Below are 18642 nucleotides of genomic sequence, written 5' to 3'. Positions count from 1 at the left end.
CATTCACCTTAAAAAGTTTATTCTTCCACAAGAAGACTCTCAGGGCTTTCTGCCAATGAAAACCTTGTATTTCCTATTTTGGCATCGTTCTTGGTGCACATGTTCTGCAGCTGTGTGTCTGTTAGGAGTTTCTCTGCACTGCCTTTTCTGTCTTATCATCCATCAAGTGGAAAGGGTGCACTGTTTGGGCCTTTGCGAATAACTCTGCGCCTCTCTAATCTACGCAGGCAAACTCAGGTTAAGGGTTTTCCACAAAAGTTGATTCAGCGCAGCTTAAGAAAACCTTTAAAAAAACGAGTGCCTGGGGGAGTTACTGTCTCGGTGGCTCTTCTCACGCTGCAATCAATGGAAGTTAAAAAACTATTGTGTAGTCTCATGAATCCATTGATATAAATCTCTAAGTTGGCTGTTTGTGGGTATGAGGTATGAGGTACGAGAGACGGCCGACTCCTCTGTTTTGGCCATTAGTTTTTCAGCATAGCTGATGTTTATGTTGCTTACTTCTACACAGTGATGTTTGGGGTTTTTTCATTGTGTGAGCAGTAAACATTTCAGATGTAGTGTAATCTGTGGAAGTGGAGTAAAGCACGAGAGGGACCTGGGCACCAAAAATACATTTTAAGATATACTCAGTTGTTTTGAGAGTCCCTAATCTTTGGTCTGTTGTCTCATAATCTTTGGTGTGAACCCCAATAGTCCAGTTTGGCACAGAATATTCTCTATTAATTTTAGTAAGGTCAGCATTAAGCTACTAACATACTGTATGTTGGCATAGGATTTTTTGGTTTCTACTGGTTTAATAATTTACCATTACCAAGGCAGACATGGGTCAAAAATATTCATCATCACAACTTTCAGGCAGTTTATTTTTAAATATATGCATCCATCATTCTAAAGAGTGACATTCATGTAAAGGAAAAAAAAAAACAGATATGTCACATATTTAAATTTGCTGCAATTTAATTTAATATAAAAGCTTTAATTAAAGGCTTATTCGTTTTTACTTAGTATAATTTGCTTGTCCTTGGATTAAGCTTTGTACAGAATTTTACTAGTAAATTGTAAAGTTAAACAAGATAAGGGAAAGATAATTCATTATGATTGCAAACATCAAAGGTTTAATATCCTCTTTTTATCCTCCTGATTCTAGAAGACTTTGATTATATTTGAGTTATCAATTAGAAACAGTAATATGTCTATGTTGAAAATGCTTCATTTTATCCTTTCTTCCATCCAAGATCTGTGTCTGTCACATCTCAATGTGTTTATACTATGAAATTAAAACTGAACCCACCAAGTATGTAAAAGCTTAACGATATCGGAGATGTAGAGGTTTTGGCATTTTATCCTCTGCCATTTTGTACATTTGTAGCTTTGGATGTTTAATATTTTATGTTCTTTTGGAGGCGTTTTTGTACCAATTCTTACCCATGTTAGTACCGGCTTTCACAACAGATGATTAAAAGTGATTTTCTATATTCTACACATAATCTACTTTAAGAAAATGTGCTTTTATGATACCAATAAATAATATCCAACAGCAAGTGGTCATCTGAGTTAGTCTTGTTTGATCAGGGGTTCTAATCTGTCATATTTTAACTGGTTAGTTAACATATGTTAACTGGTCCAAGGGGTTTTAGAACCAATGAGGAGGGAAATAGGGTGTAAAAGAAAGTTTTCAGAAAATACAGTATATTTAAGATGTATGCATTTTATGACTATTTACAGTTGAGGACAGAATTATAGCCCCCCCTACAAGAATTCCATTGTTTATTGTGGATGGTAATGTTATTTTACTTTGCACTCAGAAAGGAATCCCAGAACATTCTTCTCTGGCAAATCTTTCAAGCGCAATCAGATTTGATGGCCTTCTAGCGAGAATCATTGTCTTAAGTTCACCCCAGAGTTTTTCAATGGGACTCAAGTCAGGGCTTTGTGCAGGTCAAGACAAAGAGATGACTGAGACCCAGTTTTACTGATGACTGCCGAAGGATATTTTAAAAGAAAATATCTTTTTTCATGGTTCCTTCCACCTTGACAAGATTCCCAGTTCCAGGTACAGCGAAGACACCAGCATGGTTCACTGTGCAGAGAATGTTCTTTCTGGTTATAGGCCTTCACCTTCTTTTTCCAAAAATAAGCAACATCTCTATGACAGAGGCTCTAGTTTCATCTGATCAGAACAAATAAAATTTTTGCAGCATGCATAATCTTTCTCCAGGCCGCCCTTAATATACTTCAGTCTAGCAAGAAGGTTTCATTTCTGCAAAGAAAAGTTTTTATTGGTATGCAATCATGCAGTCCACTCCTAGAGCAAAGCTCTAATTCCTGACTTTACCAAGTAATTTATTAGTGTTCTCACAGTTTTGCTGTGGTCTTTACAGACATCTCACAGTTTTTTTGTTATCCAGTGTCTTTGAAACATTTAATCTCTTCAAGGCTTGTGCTGTAGCATGTGGCTCTTTTTGAACTTCTTGATTATACTTCCTACTGTAGTTCTTGATGTTTGGAAATGTGATCATTTTGTTTATTTTTCTCCTGCTTGTAAGTATCATCAATTCATTTATTCAAGTCTAAACTGATTTCCTTGGGTTTTTGGCATGAAGTTTTTTCAACTGACAGCTCCAAACCTTAAAGGCTGTTATACCACCTAAATTTGGGCAAACCTTCTGTTTCAACTTGAGCATTACAAATTTAGCCATTAGCTGCAATGAACCAACATTTTCTTCATGTTTCTGTAGCTTTTTTTCTGAATATGAATACCCCATAACTCTAAGTGAGTGCTAGTGTCTTAGCCAGCATCACAAGTGGCTTTAAAGGTACAAAAACTTTTTTTTGAACACGCGTTCACATAACTTAACAGATAGTATGAAGCAGCAAAGCAATAAAAAAAATAAATAAATACACAACCGACCCTGAGGACCCTCCACTAGCATCAAAGTCTGCTGGAAGACCATGCAAGCTAAATACCAACATGCTCAAACTCTTAACTTTTAAACCAACGATGGTACTACAACACAAAAGGCTTTATCAAACTGAACTCCCAGTTTTGTCAGACATCAAGGTGGAGATGAACCAGCCAGAAGACTGACAGAGATACAGACAGCCGTTCAACATTTAAATGTCTGTCTCCACACTCCCACACGCAGCCTGTCTTTTAGAGTGACTGACTGTAGGTGCATATACACGCTCACTGTCAGGCTGACCATGTGTCTGCAGTCATCTGCGGTAAGGAGGGATATACAAAAGAGACACAGACCGGCTAAAAGACAGATTAGGGTGGCAGACAGACAGATTTGAGAGAGAAAAAAAAGACTATAAGATCATTTGGTGGAAAAATGGTAATATCTGATGAAAGATTTAAATCTCCAGAGAAACAGAAGTGTGGTGATGTGAAGATATGTGTCTGTGGATGAAGGAGGATGATAATCTTAATGGACTGGTCAGCTAGCCATCTTTAAGCCCCTGATTTGCACAAGCCAGTATGCCCACACAAACACAAGAGGGTTAACATATCTCAAAAGCTTTCCACTACTTCTGATCTGAAATCAGCTTAAATTGGAGAGGAGAACAGTTAGAAAGGAATGTAAGGGCACTGAAAATCTGTGTCCTTTAATAACACAAGGATGAACATAGTGAAGCTTTATGGATGAAAGTGACTGAAGGTCAATGACATGCTGGAAGTTTTCATGAAAAAAACAAAACAAATCAAAGATCAGGATTGAATCTTTTTTCATGCTGCAAATGGAATGTTCCTGGCAACTTTTGTGTATTTGCCTGACTGTACGTCGCATTTATGTGACAGATGTCTTTATAACTGAACTAATGGAAATCTTTATTATGTTGTGTCCAAAGCTGCCACAAGGCTTTTTCAGTTCACCTAGGCTTACATGCAGATTGGTTGTCTGATCTGCTCAAACTACTCAATAAAATAGAACACTTTGCACAAATGTTTACACGAGTAAAACTAAGTTTAGGATAATGTGTCTCACATTAAGAATATGAATTAAAATTACACAAAACAAATAAAAATTAATTTCTCAATTTTATTACTTTAGTCTTAACAAAAAAAGAAAGAAAAACATTTTGAAAAAAAAGAGATTTTAAAACATTAACCCAGGCATGGTTAAAGTTTAGCAAATAAGCCATCAATATTCCCTCCTGCAAATTACCCTTAGAGGTTTGGTTTAAACTATGTCTTATCAAACATTTGCTAAACTTCCTGAGGAGTTACAGGACTTGGTAACACTGCACAACAGACTAAAGCTTAGTAACATATCTTCCTCATATCTGAAACTTCTCAACTTTACTTGTACTTTATAACAGCAAAACCAACAGAAATATGTATTTAACATTTTCTGTCTAACTTGTTCTACTCTGTTAAATTGTGAAATTCTTCTTTCTCTATAGCTGCTCTCGTTGTGTCTCTCAAGGATCGATCTTGGGGGTGTTTTTTTTCAAATTATGCATGCTCCCTTTGGGTTGAATCTTCCATATGGAAATAACATACACATTTATATGCCCTTAAATCCTGATAATCCAACACTGGTAAACTCTATTCTGACATGCATTATAGAGGTCAAATGCTGGATGGCAAATAGCTATGGGGTAAGAACGCTGTCAAAAACAACGTGTATGTAAAGATGGAAATGTGTGCATATTAGTCAATAGTTGTGCATAAGTAAAATCCAAAAGAGGTATTGTATATTTTCTCTATAAGAATACAAAATTAAATGTTACAGCTTCAAGCAATTACAAACACAAAGTTCAAGTTTACAGTTGTGGTTTATTCTTTATGAATACAATATGCTATAAGTTTGTGAATACGATTTATTTTCTTTGAGAATACGAATTTACATCAGTGACTTGGTGTCACGTGATCTCAGGCTCAGAATATAGTGGGTGGAGTTATACAATGATGTACAGTAGGTGGCAGTATGCACCTCTGAATTTGTTGCAAACCGCCAGCAGAAGAAGAGAAGAAGAAGAAGGAGCAGCACTAGCGCCAAAAGAACGGACCAAGAAACTACGGTACAAAGCCAGGTAATGTTAAAAAGTTTATATATGTCTTAATGTCGTTAATATATGCTCTTGGTCCGTCATCTTGGCGCTAATGCTGCTGCTTCTTCTTCTTCTCTTCTTCTGCTGGCGGTTCGCAACAAATTCAGAGGTGCATACTGCCACCTACTGTACATCATTGTATAACTCCACCCACTACAGGTCCTTCTCAAAATATTTGCATATTGTGATAAAGTTCATTATTTTCCATAATGTAATGATGAAAATTTAACATTCATATATTTTAGATTCATTGCACACTAACTGAAATATTTCAGGTCTTTTATTGTCTTAATACGGATAATTTTGGCATACAGCTCATGAAAACCCAAAATTCCTATGTCACAAAATTAGCATATTTCATCTGACCAATAAAAGAAAAGTGTTTTTAATACAAAAAACGTCAACCTTCAAATAATCATGTACAGTTATGCACTCGATACTTGGTCGGGAATCCTTTTGCAGAAATGACTGCTTCAATGCGGCGTGGCATGGAGGCAATCAGCCTGTGGCACTGCTGAGGTCTTATGGAGGCCCAGGATGCTTCGATAGCGGCCTTTAGCTCATCCAGAGTGTTGGGTCTTGAGTCTCTCAACGTTCTCTTCACAATATCCCACAGATTCTCTATGGGGTTCAGGTCAGGAGAGTTGGCAGGCCAATTGAGCACAGTGATACCATGGTCAGTAAACCATTTACCAGTGGTTTTGGCACTGTGAGCAGGTGCCAGGTCGTGCTGAAAAATGAAATCTTCATCTCCATAAAGCTTTTCAGCAGATGGAAGCATGAAGTGCTCCAAAATCTCCTGATAGCTAGCTGCATTGACCCTGCCCTTGATAAAACATAGTGGACCAACACCAGCAGCTGACACGGCACCCCAGACCATCACCGACTGTGGGTACTTGACACTGGACTTCTGGCATTTTGGCATTTCCTTCTCCCCAGTCTTCCTCCAGACTCTGGCACCTTGATTTCCGAATGACATGCAGAATTTGCTTTCATCCGAAAAAAGTACTTTGGACCACTGAGCAACAGTCCAGTGCTGCTTCTCTGTAGCCCAGGTCAGGTGCTTCTGCCGCTGTTTCTGGTTCAAAAGTGGCTTGACCTGGGGAATGCGGCACCTGCAGCCCATTTCCTGCACACGCCTGTGGACGGTGGCTCTGGATGTTTCTACTCCAGACTCAGTCCACTGCTTCCGCAGGTCCCCCAAGGTCTGGAATCGGCCCTTCTCCACAATCTTCCTCAGGATCCGGTCACCTCTTCTCGTTGTGCAGCGTTTTCTGCCACACTTTTTCCTTCCCACAGACTTCCCACTGAGGTGCCTTGATACAGCACTCTGGGAACAGCCTATTCGTTCAGAAATTTCTTTCTGTGTCTTACCCTCTTGCTTGAGGGTGTCAATAGTGGCCTTCTGGACAGCAGTCAGGTCGGCAGTCTTACCCATGATTGGGGTTTTGAGTGATGAACCAGGCTGGGAGTTTTAAAGGCCTCAGGAATCTTTTGCAGGTGTTTAAAGTTAACTCATTGATTCAGATGATTAGGTTCATAGCTCGTTTGGAGACCCTTTTAATGATATGCTAATTTTGTGAGATAGGAATTTTGGGTTTTCATGAGCTGTATGCCAAAATCATCCGTATTAAGACAATAAAAGACCTGAAATATTTCAGTTAGTGTGCAATGAATCTAAAATATATGAATGTTACATTTTCATCCTGACATTATGGAAAATAATGAACTTTATCACAATATGCTAATATTTTGAGAAGGACCTGTATATTCTGAGCCTGAGATCACGTGACACCAAGTCAGTGATGTAAATTCGTATTCTCAAAGAAAATAAATCGTATTCACAAACTGTTATAGCATATTGTATTCATAAAGAATAAACCACAACTGTAAACTTGAACTTGGTGTTTGTAATTTCTTGAAGTTGTAACATTTTATTTTGTATTCTTATAGAGAAAATACAGGTCCTTCTCAAAATATTAGCATATTGTGATAAAGTTAATTATTTTCCATAATGTCATGATGAAAATTTAACATTCATATATTTTAGATTCATTGCACACTAACTGAAATATTTCAGGTCTTTTATTGTCTTAATACGGATGATTTTGGCATACAGCTCATGAAAACCCAAAATTCCTATCTCACAAAATTAGCATATCATTAAAAGGGTCTCTAAACGAGCTATGAACCTAATCATCTGAATCAACGAGTTAACTCTAAACACCTGTAAAAGATTCCTGAGGCCTTTAAAACTCCCAGCCTGGTTCATCACTCAAAACCCCAATCATGGGTAAGACTGCCGACCTGACTGCTGTCCAGAAGGCCACTATTGACACCCTCAAGCAAGACGGTAAGACACAGAAAGAAATTTCTGAATGAATAGGCTGTTCCCAGAGTGCTGTATCAAGGCACCTCAGTGGGAAGTCTGTGGGAAGGAAAAAGTGTGGCAGAAAACGCTGCACAACGAGAAGAGGTGACCGGACCCTGAGGAAGATTGTGGAGAAGGGCCGATTCCAGACCTTGGGGGACCTGCGGAAGCAGTGGACTGAGTCTGGAGTAGAAACATCCAGAGCCACCGTGCACAGGCGTGTGCAGGAAATGGGCTACAGGTGCCGCATTCCCCAGGTCAAGCCACTTTTGAACCAGAAACAGCGGCAGAAGCGCCTGACCTGGGCTACAGAGAAGCAGCACTGGACTGTTGCTCAGTGGTCCAAAGTACTTTTGTCGGATGAAAGCAAATTCTGCATGTCATTCGGAAATCAAGGTGCCAGAGTCTGGAGGAAGACTGGGGAGAAGGAAATGCCAAAATGCCAGAAGTCCAGTGTCAAGTACCCACAGTCAGTGATGGTCTGGGGTACCGTGTCAGCTGCTGGTGTTGGTCCACTGTGTTTTATATCAAGGGCAGGGTCATTGCAGCTAGCTATCAGGAGATTTTAGAGCACTTCATGCTTCTATCTGCTGAAAAGCTTTATGGAGATGAAGATTTCATTTTTCAGCACGACCTGGCACCTGCTCACAGTGCCAAAACCACTGGTAAATGGTTTACTGACCATGGTATCACTGTGCTCAATTGGCCTGCCAACTCTCCTGACCTGAACCCCATAGAGAATCTGTGGGATATTGTGAAGAGAACGTTGAGAGACTCAAGACCCAACACTCTGGATGAGCTAAAGGCCGCTATCGAAGCATCCTGGGCCTCCATAAGACCTCAGCAGTGCCACAGGCTGATTGCCTCCATGCCACGCCGCATTGAAGCAGTCATTTTTGCCAAAGGATTCCCGACCAAGTATTGAGTGTATAACTGTACATGATTATTTGAAGGTTGACGTTTTTTGTATTAAAAACACTTTTCTTTTATTGGTCGGATGAAATATGCTAATTTTGTGAGATAGGAATTTTGGGTTTTCATGAGCTGTATGCCAAAATCATCCGTATTAAGACAATAAAAGACCTGAAATATTTCAGTTAGTGTGCAATGAATCTAAAATATATGAATGTTAAATTTTCATCATGACATTATGGAAAATAATGAACTTTATCACAATATGCTAATATTTTGAGAAGGACCAGTATACAATATTTTACTTATGCACAACTATTGACTAATATGCACATATTTCCGTCTTTACATACACATTGTTTTTGACAGCGTTCTTACCCCATAAATAGCTTCCCACAGATAAATCATAGTAAGTTGGAGATGGTCATTTCTAGATTGAAGCTTGCATCAACAAACTTTGCATCTCACTTAGCGCCACTCACATTTAACGTTCACGCCCTGGCCAGGAATTTAGTCATTGTTTTTGGTGGAAATTTAAATTTTAATGGGAGTTCTTTTAATTTTTAAAGGGTACATTAACAGCTTTTGTTTTTTTTAAAAGCACTTTATAAAGAAGGTTAATTTGATAGAAATTACGGCACCCTCATGGCTTCCTTTATCAAAAGCAATCTATTCACAGAGCTCTCAAAAGACCTAGGAAAGGTTCAGTAGTAAAATCCCCTGAAATTAGTAAAAGCTGATATAGTCTTCCAATGAGGAAGCAGAGGAAGCTCCTCGTTGGTAAGGCCCTGGGAGTGGATGAGATTCGCCCAGAGTTCCTTAAGGCTATGGATGTTGTAGGGCTGTGTAGGTTAACGCGACTCTGCAGCATCGTGTGGACATCGGGGGCAGTTCCACTGGATTGGCAGACCGGGGTGGTGGTCCCCCTATTCAAAAATGGCGACCATAGAGTGTGTTCCAACTATAGGGGATTCACACTCTTAAGCCTCCCTGGTAAGATCTATTCGGGGGTTCTGGAGAGGAGGGTCCATCAGATAGTTGAACCTCAGATTTAGGAAGAGCAGTGTGGTTTTCGTCCTGGCTGTGGAACACTGGACCAGCTCTATACCCCAAGCAGGGTCCTGGAGGGTGCATGGGAGTTCACCCAACCAGTCTACATGTGCTTTGTGGACTTGGAGAAGGCGTTCGACCGTGTCCCTCTGGGAATCCTGTGGGAGGTACTCTGGCAGTATAGTGTAACAGCCCCTTCGATACGTGCAGTTCAAGTATCTTGTGGTTTTGTTCACGAATGAGGGAAAAATAGAGCAGGAGATCGATAGACGGATTGGTGCTGCATCAGCAGTGATGCGGGTGCTGTACCGGTCTCTCATAGTGAAGAGAGAGCCGAGTCAAAAAGCAAAGTTTTTATTTACTGGTCGATCTAAGTTCCTACCCTCATCTATGGTCATGACCGAAAGAACGAGATCACAGATACAAGCGGCCGAAATGAATTTCCTCCACTGGGTGTCTGGGCTCTTCCTTAAAGATAGGATGAGAAGCTCGGTCATCCGGGAGGGACTAAGAGAAGAGCCGCTGCTTCTCCACATTGAGGGGAGCAAGTTGAGGTGGCTTGGGCATCTGGTAAGGATGCCTCCTGGAAGCCTCTCAGTGAGGTGTTCCGGGCAGGTCCCACCGGCAGGAGGCCCATAGGAAGACCTAGGACATGCTGGAAGGACTAGGTTTCTTGGCTGGCCTGGGAATGCCTTGGGATTCCCCCCGACGAGCTGCCCCAAGTGGCTGGTGAGAGGGAAGTCTGGGTCTCTCTGCTTAGGCTGCTGCCCCCACGACCCAACCCTGGATAAGCGGAAGACAATGGATGGATGGATGGATGGTAACATTCGGTAACATTTTACAGAATAAAAGAGCGTGACTTTTAGAAAAAATAACAGAAGATTAAGTATTTCAGTCTATTTTTGAACAAAAAAAAGGTCTTCTGCTTGGTCAGTTAAAAACCTTGAGGGATACCGGGCAATCACAAACAAACTCTGGCTGCATCACCAAAATTATTCTTAGTGGTTTACTTCCTTGTGACTTTCACAACCAAGAACAACTATCTTATAATGTACCATTTGCTACAAGTGTTTGTGTGTGAAAGTGAGAAAAACCGTTGGAGACAAAACATAAGATATGAAACAGCAGAAGAAAACAGCAAAGAAAAAATAAGAGTGGAAAAAAGATGCTGAAAGAACAAAGTTCCTCTGAGCTCCTTTATTACTGAGCAGGCTCAGCTAAATAAACATCACATGGAAACTTCAAACTCTACCGACAGCTGTCTAACTATACAGAAAAACAGACAGAGAAAGACAGGAGGGAGACACACAGACAAGCGGCAAATAGATTAATTGGCAGCCAGGTAAGCAAAGTTATAAATGCAAGCGACAGCAAGCCAGTACAAGGTTGCTTCAAGTATTTCGTTAGTTCAAGCTATTTATTTGCAGGAAGAAGAAAATCTCGACAGACATAGCCTTAAGGTTTGTGGATCACTGAAACTTTTTTGACATTGTATCAAACAATTAAAGAGCAAATCCAATAAATTGCAATATCACAAAAATTCTAACAGTGAAAACCATAACCTATAACTACAAGCTTTACTTTGATGGTTGCTTAACAAGATGTACAAAAGAAACAGTCAATGGTGTCACAGTGAGTTTAAAAGTATCAAAATAACAGTTGAGCCATTAGTCTCAATGGGATGGTTATGCAAAACTAAAAATTCCCTCAAAGGTGTGATGGAGGATGGTGAATAATTGGTACAAAAGAACCTAGAGTTAAGACTATGGAAAGAACAATGAAACATGTAACGCAGCTCTTCGCTGACAAGTCGTAACTCACCCTTTTCTGCACGGCCCAAGTGAGCTGGGTCCAACAGAAGCAAAGCAGAGAATAATAGGACAGAATTAGATTAGAAATCATGCAAAGGTTCACAAATGCAAGAGAGAGATTGTCTGTATAGATTCGTTATTTATCTATCAAAAAAAAAAAGTTATCTTAAAACCACAGATGCACGTAAGATTATCTTGGGGATGAAGCTTTCATTAAACACATTAATTTTAATCAATTTGTTTTATTTACTGTGGAAAACAAGTTTTTAAAAGTAAACTCAAACTGTCAAGTCTGGCTTCAAGTTGCCAAAGACAAACTTCCTTCCTATCCCACACATGTCTGACCTCAGCCATTGCCCTTTTGCCTCAACCAACCCTCGTGGTAACCCTAAAAATAATCTCTTTTCCAAGACTGTCCTCACCTGCCAGTGTTTCTCCTAGTCTCTTACAATCACCAGCCAAACCTCCAGTGAATATATCTTTAACACCAAAAACAAGCCCACATAGCTGGCAATGAGTTTTCTCACATCTGCCTATGTAATTGTGTGTATGTGCCTGTGTACATGCATGCAATATAATGTAATGAATCGGCTGTGAGGGCTGATTACTTAATCTGTCATTAGCCAACCGTGTGTACAAGCGTATGTGTGTGTGTGTGTGTATAAATAAATGTGAGTGTGGATGTATGAGAGGCAGCCTTGCACCAACAGCTGTGACCGGAGCCACAGAGCAGAGCAGAGATTGATGATACTGGACTACTGGTAACATCATTTATCAGGGGTGGGATGTTTCAGGCATTCAGGATTTGTTTTGAGTAATCTGTCTCAGTTAATTTCCAAAAAACTTCATCACTTTCATGGGTCACTTGATTTGTCTCGCCCAATGATTTGCCACAATCTCGAAGATAACTGTGCTTGCAAAATTATTAATGCTCCTTAAACATTTTTTAAAAGTTTGTCACATTACAACTGAAGCTGCAATGTATTTTCATGGGGTTTTATGTGATGGACAAACACAATTTAGTGCATAATTGAGAAGTAGAAGAAAAATGATGCATGATTTGTTTATATTTTTCTACAAAAACAAAGTGTGTGCATTTTGAATCAGCGCCCCTGAGTAAAGACTCAACCATCCTTACTAAAATTACTGCCATTCTTTTGTGATATCTCTCTTTCAGCTTTGCACATCTACAGACTGAATGTATCACAAAATAGCTCAAACCCATTCATATTGGATAAAAAAAGTCAAAGAGAACATCGATTTTCAAGTATCGCCTCAGATCTTAAGTGAGCTTTATGTCTGGACTTTGACTGGGTCATGTTGACACATGAACGTGTTAATAGAAACCATCCTGTTGTAGCTTTGGCTGTATGTTTCAGGTTGTTGTCCTGCTGGAAGGGGTTCTCTTTCAAGATTGCCCAGTATTTAGCTTTATTCAACAGGTCATGTCTGACCTGCTGAAGAAATGCCTCCTCACAGCATGATGCTACCACCACCACGTTTCATGGTGGGATTTGTGAGTTCAGATTGATGTGCAGAGCTGTGGGCCTCTTAGGCCTTACAGAACAAATGTATTTATACTGAGACTATATAACACACAGGTGGACGCTATTTATTAATTAGGTGATTTCTGAAAGTAACTGAGTACACTAAATGTAATTTAAGTATCAAACACAGCTGATAGAAATGCAACCTACACTGCCTTGATTTTTTATTTATAGAAAGTTTAATAAACCTTGTATCCTTTCCTTCCGCGGCATAATTATGGACTGCTTTGCTTTGGTCTTTGGTTCAACATTTGAACAAAATACATTGAAGTTTGTGGTTCTAGCAAAACAAAACGTGAAAACGGGTCTAAATAGTTTTCCGATGTGGTGTATATTTTATTTAGATCATATCAGAAAAACAGGTGTGCACATATCTTTAAAAAGCACAGTCAAAAGACATACGAGGTGGCAAACAATATTTTTTTGCAATACCCACTACTGTTTGAAATCCTGTGCTTGAAGCAGGGCATGGATTTTAATCCTAAACCCAAACCATCATCACCACGACCCCAAGCACGCCCCAATGTTTCAAGTCATCTGTTCATCTCTTTGTGTGGAATCGATCAAAGGACACTGATCTTATAATGAAGGAAACACCATTTAGGTTTGGATGGTTATCCAAATACAAAGAACAACATTTTCTTAAAATGTATCATCACCATTATTTTAGCTGGAGAAATGAGATATTTAAAGACACTTTTGTTTTACAGGTAATTTTAAGCTAAAAACATTGTGGCAGGCTGAATAATGTGCAAACCAATGCCCCAATCCATTATTGTTACAGACACTCAGTTAGTTACATCTTACTTTGACTTAGACATGCCATTATTTATGCTTCATCATGTGAAAATCTTCAAACCTGCTTAAAAAACTTGGGGAACTTGTTAAGGAAGATGAAAATGTACATTACCCAGCATGGTAATTAGTTTCAGCAATAAAGATACACTATCTATTAGGTTCATTATAAATAATGTAAACTGTAAAATTACATAAGAAATTTAAAACAAAGCTTAGAAGTCAGAAGTGAAAGATTTGGTTTGTGTATGACTAAAATATGTGACCTTTAAACACAAAATTTGGGTAAGGGGTTGATTTAGAAAAGTAATTCAGCTTATGTTTAGGAACTACAACTACTTGATTAGGTTTAAGGAAAACATGTTTGAGTTAACAGATTTCTTCAGAACATTAACCAAATATTTGTTTAGTTCATGGTTATGGGAGTGACAAGTGTTGGGATCTGTGACACCAAAACCATATTTATAAAAATATACTAACGTACAGTTTTTGGTAGGTTTGGTTTATAAAGTTCACACTGTAAAAAAGTACAGTAACCAAGATCACAATCTGTCAATCATATCATAAGTTTGAACAACCGCCATGTGTCGCTAATCCATTTCAACACAAATCCTCATATTCATTCATACCCCGGCACACACATGCACACAGTGTAATGAGGGATTAGCTAATGAATTCTCTCAACAGATTAATTACATTTTTCAGACTTCGTCCCCAAACAGCTCAAGGAATGAGCCAGTACTTTCAAAGAGATAGTTTTTTTTAATCTATCACCAAATTGAAATCACTAGAAACAGATTGGCTTTGGGCAAAAAGGACGTTTGATTTGAGCAGAAGACATAAAAATGGATCTGAAGAACTGCAGACCGAGGAATTACTTTTAACGAGAAAATAAATAAAACGGGCCTTTGATTTGGTGCCATTTTACATGGCATGAGTAGAATGAGAAGGCATTTTTCGCATGAATCTAAATGAGAGGCAAACATTTCAGATACTCGTCTTTGTACAGTTGTTCACCCGGGGGCTTAAAAACGTCGTTCTGCCTCTGTCTCTTTAAGTGACAGCAAAGCACAAGAGCGGACACACAAATTTCCACCATGCATACACAAAAAATGACAGAAGCACACAATGATTCACACACACACTCTCCCTCCTGCCGTTTTCACAGTCTCTTGAGTGGAGGAGATGCCCACGGCCAAAAACCAATGGTTTCTTGATTTTTTTTCTCCTCTCCCTCTCTCTCACTATCACTTCGCTTCTCTTGGTTTTCTCCATTAAAAAACACCCAATTTTGTTTCATCTCCTAAATGGAGCAGAAAAGTAATTATAATTAAACCAACTTGGTGCTAATGTTCAAAATACTAAAATAATTTACAGTTATAATTAAACCAGCTCAGATGTTGTGTTCAGTGGGAGCGGCAACCTTCTAATTTGTCTGGAGACACTGATGGAAAACAATCATTTCACTTCATTAGGATTAAAGACGCCTGGAATTTGTGTCACAACTGGATCAGAGAGGAGGCAGATTTAGAAAGTTGTCAATTTAATATAAAACTCACTGACTTTGTGAAGATGGTGAGCCACAGGCTTGTTCGCGTTTATTACACTGACTTTGTAAGTGATTAGCCAACATACAAATATGCAAAACAGTACGATAAGAAGACGGAGTGTGGGAGATTTATGAGAATCACTCATTTTATAGTTTGACTCAGTAATTGGGAAACTAAAAATTTATCAAACAAGGCCGAGACTAATTTAGTGTAACAGATATTGGAGCACAGACTGTAAATAGTGTATTTCATGTATAAAAGATTTTAAAGTTTTTAAAGCTTTTTGAAATTTCTAAACAGATGCAGTTATTGTTTCACTGCTGCCTTTATATCATATTAGCATTAACTGCAAAAGAAAAAAACTATTAGCCTTAATGAGAAACATTTTTATTGAGAATGAGTGCAAGTTACAGTGCCTGAATATAGGGGTTTATTATAGAATAATGCACCGGAGCAAAGATGCTGGCCAAAAACGTGTTTCGTAAAACTCAACTCATTAACATGTACCTTTTTATAACATTACTCAATTTGCTTTTATGCACAAGTAACTCATTATTCTGGAATGCAACTGAGTGCAAGTAATCTATGTAAACCCTTATCCAAACAAATTATATTCCACATCCCCCTTTTCGAGGCAGCATCCCGCCACTAGTATTTACTTGCAAATTAACAGCATTCACATTCCCAAAGAGGCCTCAGAGAAATTCCACACATTTGTTGCCCAGAGGACCAAATGGCCCCAAAGGAGGGGAAGAGAAGCGGATAGCTGTGGGCTACAGGGTGGGGTGAGGGGTGACAATAAAACGTCCGCTGATAAAGTTGAAATGATTGTTGCCAGCGAGAATACTGGAGCAGAAAATGAGGTTTTTGTACAATGAATGTGGATTCATTTGCAGGACTTAACTGGAGCGTGATGCGTCCTTAAGGTTTTAGTGGGATTTTGGAGGTCAGCTCTCAGTACAGTTCTGTGAGTCTCTTTCTCTCTCTCTCTCTGTGCATGAGTTGAAAGAGAAACAGATGCTGATGCGGAAATTAATGCACAGCGGACCCGCATACAGTTTAGAGCGCTGGCTCAAACGGAACCAGGTGACCTGCAGAGACACTATCGGGGTTAGAGAAGCTTTTCTCATATATCGCAACTCGGAAAAGTTGAAAAGTTGACTCTTGCAGAAGCCCTGAACAGCAGCTGCTTTACCTGCAGGAGCGTCGATTTGTTTGGAAAATATGCAAATTCTGCTATTCGAGTAATCCGAATTGCTTAGACTACTTTGCAATTCGGATAACTCGAATTTTAAGTCTGACGAGTTGCAGAATGCTGCCTGGATGTTCAGCTTTTCCTATAGCATCTTAAAAGAATAAATACGTTTTCGTCACATCCGTATTCCTACCACGCCAAACCATTTTGATCCAACGTAACCAAGGACGTAGCAAATGAGTCTAAATAGAACTTAGAGCGATCTCGAACAAAGCAAAGGAAATCATTACTCTAAAACTGCTTTAAACAAGTGAGAGAGAAAAGAAGAAAAAAAATGTAACGAATATTTACGCATTAGACAACGCGTGTATTACTTTAACACTTAATGGAAACGCAAATAAAGTGCAACATCGTTGTAAAATATATATTTTTATGGGATCACTATCATGCTACATGGCTATTATACAGTTTTTATACTGTGATGTCCGTAGGCTCAATAACTTTTCTTCTCAATTCACGCGCTGCACGAAGAGTCTAAACGGCACGAGCTGTTCGTCCGCAGTGTCGTACCAGTTTAATGAAAATACTTATAAATAACAAATAACTATAAAAGCAGCAGTAAATGTGTTCTAATTTGTCCTAAATGTACATTTGTATCTTCAGACTCAAGATTTTGCGAGGAAAGTTCTCGTTGTAAAACTAAAAATATATTTTGTCGCAACTTAAAAGGAGTTTAGATAAAATAAAGGGCTACAATCCAAACCTCTGACTGAGCCTGACACTCGTTATGGTAAGCTCAACCCACTTGGCAAAATTAAACAACCCTATTTACTGGTTTAAGTACGCCGACGAAACGAACTTTTAATATTTAAACTGACAAAAATCACAAAAAGTGCCAATCTCACATCCGGCGTCATTTCAAAAAAAGCACAAAAGGAGCTTTGAAACAGGCATGACGGGACACTGACAAAGCGAAGGTTAACTTTTCTTCAACACCTTCACACACCTGTCAGGAATTCATGCACTTCCACTACGAAAAAACGGGTGATATATCGTTTAAACTTCTCTTTTACCCACTCAAAAACACTCCAAATAATGCATTAGTCTTTTCTTCTTACCTGTCGGTAATTGAGCGGAGACGGAGCCAACTCTCAGACAGAGGATCACAACTCCCAGGAATACAGAGAAAAGTGTATCCATGGCTTTACCAGACTGTTCTCCTCCCGTGAAAAGTTTGCTCGGTCCAAGTTTCTACAATCGTCTCAGTCTTTTTCGTGCATGGGTTGTTTTTATTCCATCTGGTGTTGCGGCTCCATTTTTCAGTCCAGGCTCTCGCTTTTCGATTCCTGCGGGCGCTCGCGGAGTCCACACTTTGTTTCACGCGGAGAGTGGAGAGGGAGCGCGAGGCGGAGTGAAGAGAGCGAGGCGTAGAGGGAGCGCGAGCGCAGCAGAGAGAGCTGTTGACGTCACAAGAAGGGAGTTGATTGGGAAAAAAATTAGATACATTGTACAGCCAAGAAATGTATTGTTATAAGTAGCTCTCATTTGTAACAGTTATTGTTTAACTTTAAGTTTGCTTCTGGTTGCCTATTGATTTGTCTAAAAAAAAAAACTAAAAAAAACCTTAAGGCTAATGTTGGGTGTTAGAAATCTGAAACATGTCCCAACACATTTAAAAAGAGAAAACCTTAACATTTATCTAATACAATCAAAGTATGATAAAAACTAGAAAGTCTCACTATTCTTTCGAAAAATAAATAAATAAACAAAAAAATACAACAAATCGTAGTTTAAAGAACAAAATATAACCCTATATGTAGAAAAACCAAAATAAATAGAAACACCAATTTTATAGGTTTTCTCTTGTTGAAAACATCCAGTCATTTTAAAGAAGAAGGCTATTTTGCAGCTCCTGGCTACTGTTCTTTAAATCCTTACCAAAGTCTTTCACAGGGCACTTCACTATGTAAACTCATTCCACAGGTTCAACATGCCCCAACTTACCACAAGACAGCTTCAAACAGGTTCAATAAAGAGCCTTAGGTGTCACAAAACCTGATGAAGCGGAAGGACCCAAATCAAATTGGGTCCTCAAACCTCTTAACACTCCATAGTAAAAAAAAAAAAAGACTAGCATCAAACTGAAGAAACAAGGCTGAATTGAATAATGAGAGAAAAATGACCAAATACGTAGCAGGTGTGGTGGTCACCAAAGGATATGCTGTGGCAAAGAGGCAGAAACCAAGACTGAACTAAACAAAGAAACAGATATTGGAGATAGAGACTATTTTCTTTGTAAAGTGCCCTGAGGCTATATTTGTTGTGAATTGATGCCAAAAAATCTGTATTT

At 39.0% G+C, this 18642-nt stretch overlaps 1 protein-coding gene across 15 annotated transcripts in view; it reads right to left on the bottom strand.

Moving 5' to 3' along the window:
* The window catches only part of ptprk (protein tyrosine phosphatase receptor type K), a 144580-nt gene extending 126166 nt beyond the window's left edge, over window positions 1-18414 (bottom strand). For 4 of the 15 annotated variants that reach the window (XM_047388776.1, XM_047388780.1, XM_047388779.1 and 1 more), the window contains exons 1-3: window positions 18297-18414; window positions 17411-17749; window positions 11216-11239 (exon numbers count right to left, since the gene is read on the bottom strand). In XM_047388776.1, coding sequence (XP_047244732.1) covers window positions 11216-11239; window positions 17411-17492 — 106 coding nt within the window. In that variant the 5' untranslated portion in view covers window positions 17493-17749; window positions 18297-18414. The remainder of the gene's footprint in view (window positions 1-11215; window positions 11240-17410; window positions 17750-18296) is intronic. The other 11 variants (XM_047388781.1, XM_047388783.1, XM_047388782.1 and 8 more) reach the window with 6 other exon arrangements.
* Window positions 18415-18642: the final 228 nt, after the last annotated feature.

The sequence above is a fragment of the Girardinichthys multiradiatus genome, chromosome 15, assembly GCF_021462225.1.
Source record: "Girardinichthys multiradiatus isolate DD_20200921_A chromosome 15, DD_fGirMul_XY1, whole genome shotgun sequence".
In the NCBI taxonomy this organism is placed as follows: Eukaryota; Metazoa; Chordata; class Actinopteri; order Cyprinodontiformes; family Goodeidae; genus Girardinichthys; species Girardinichthys multiradiatus.
The sequence above is the reverse complement of the archived record's forward strand: the minus strand, read 5'-3'. Positions and strand labels throughout refer to the sequence as shown.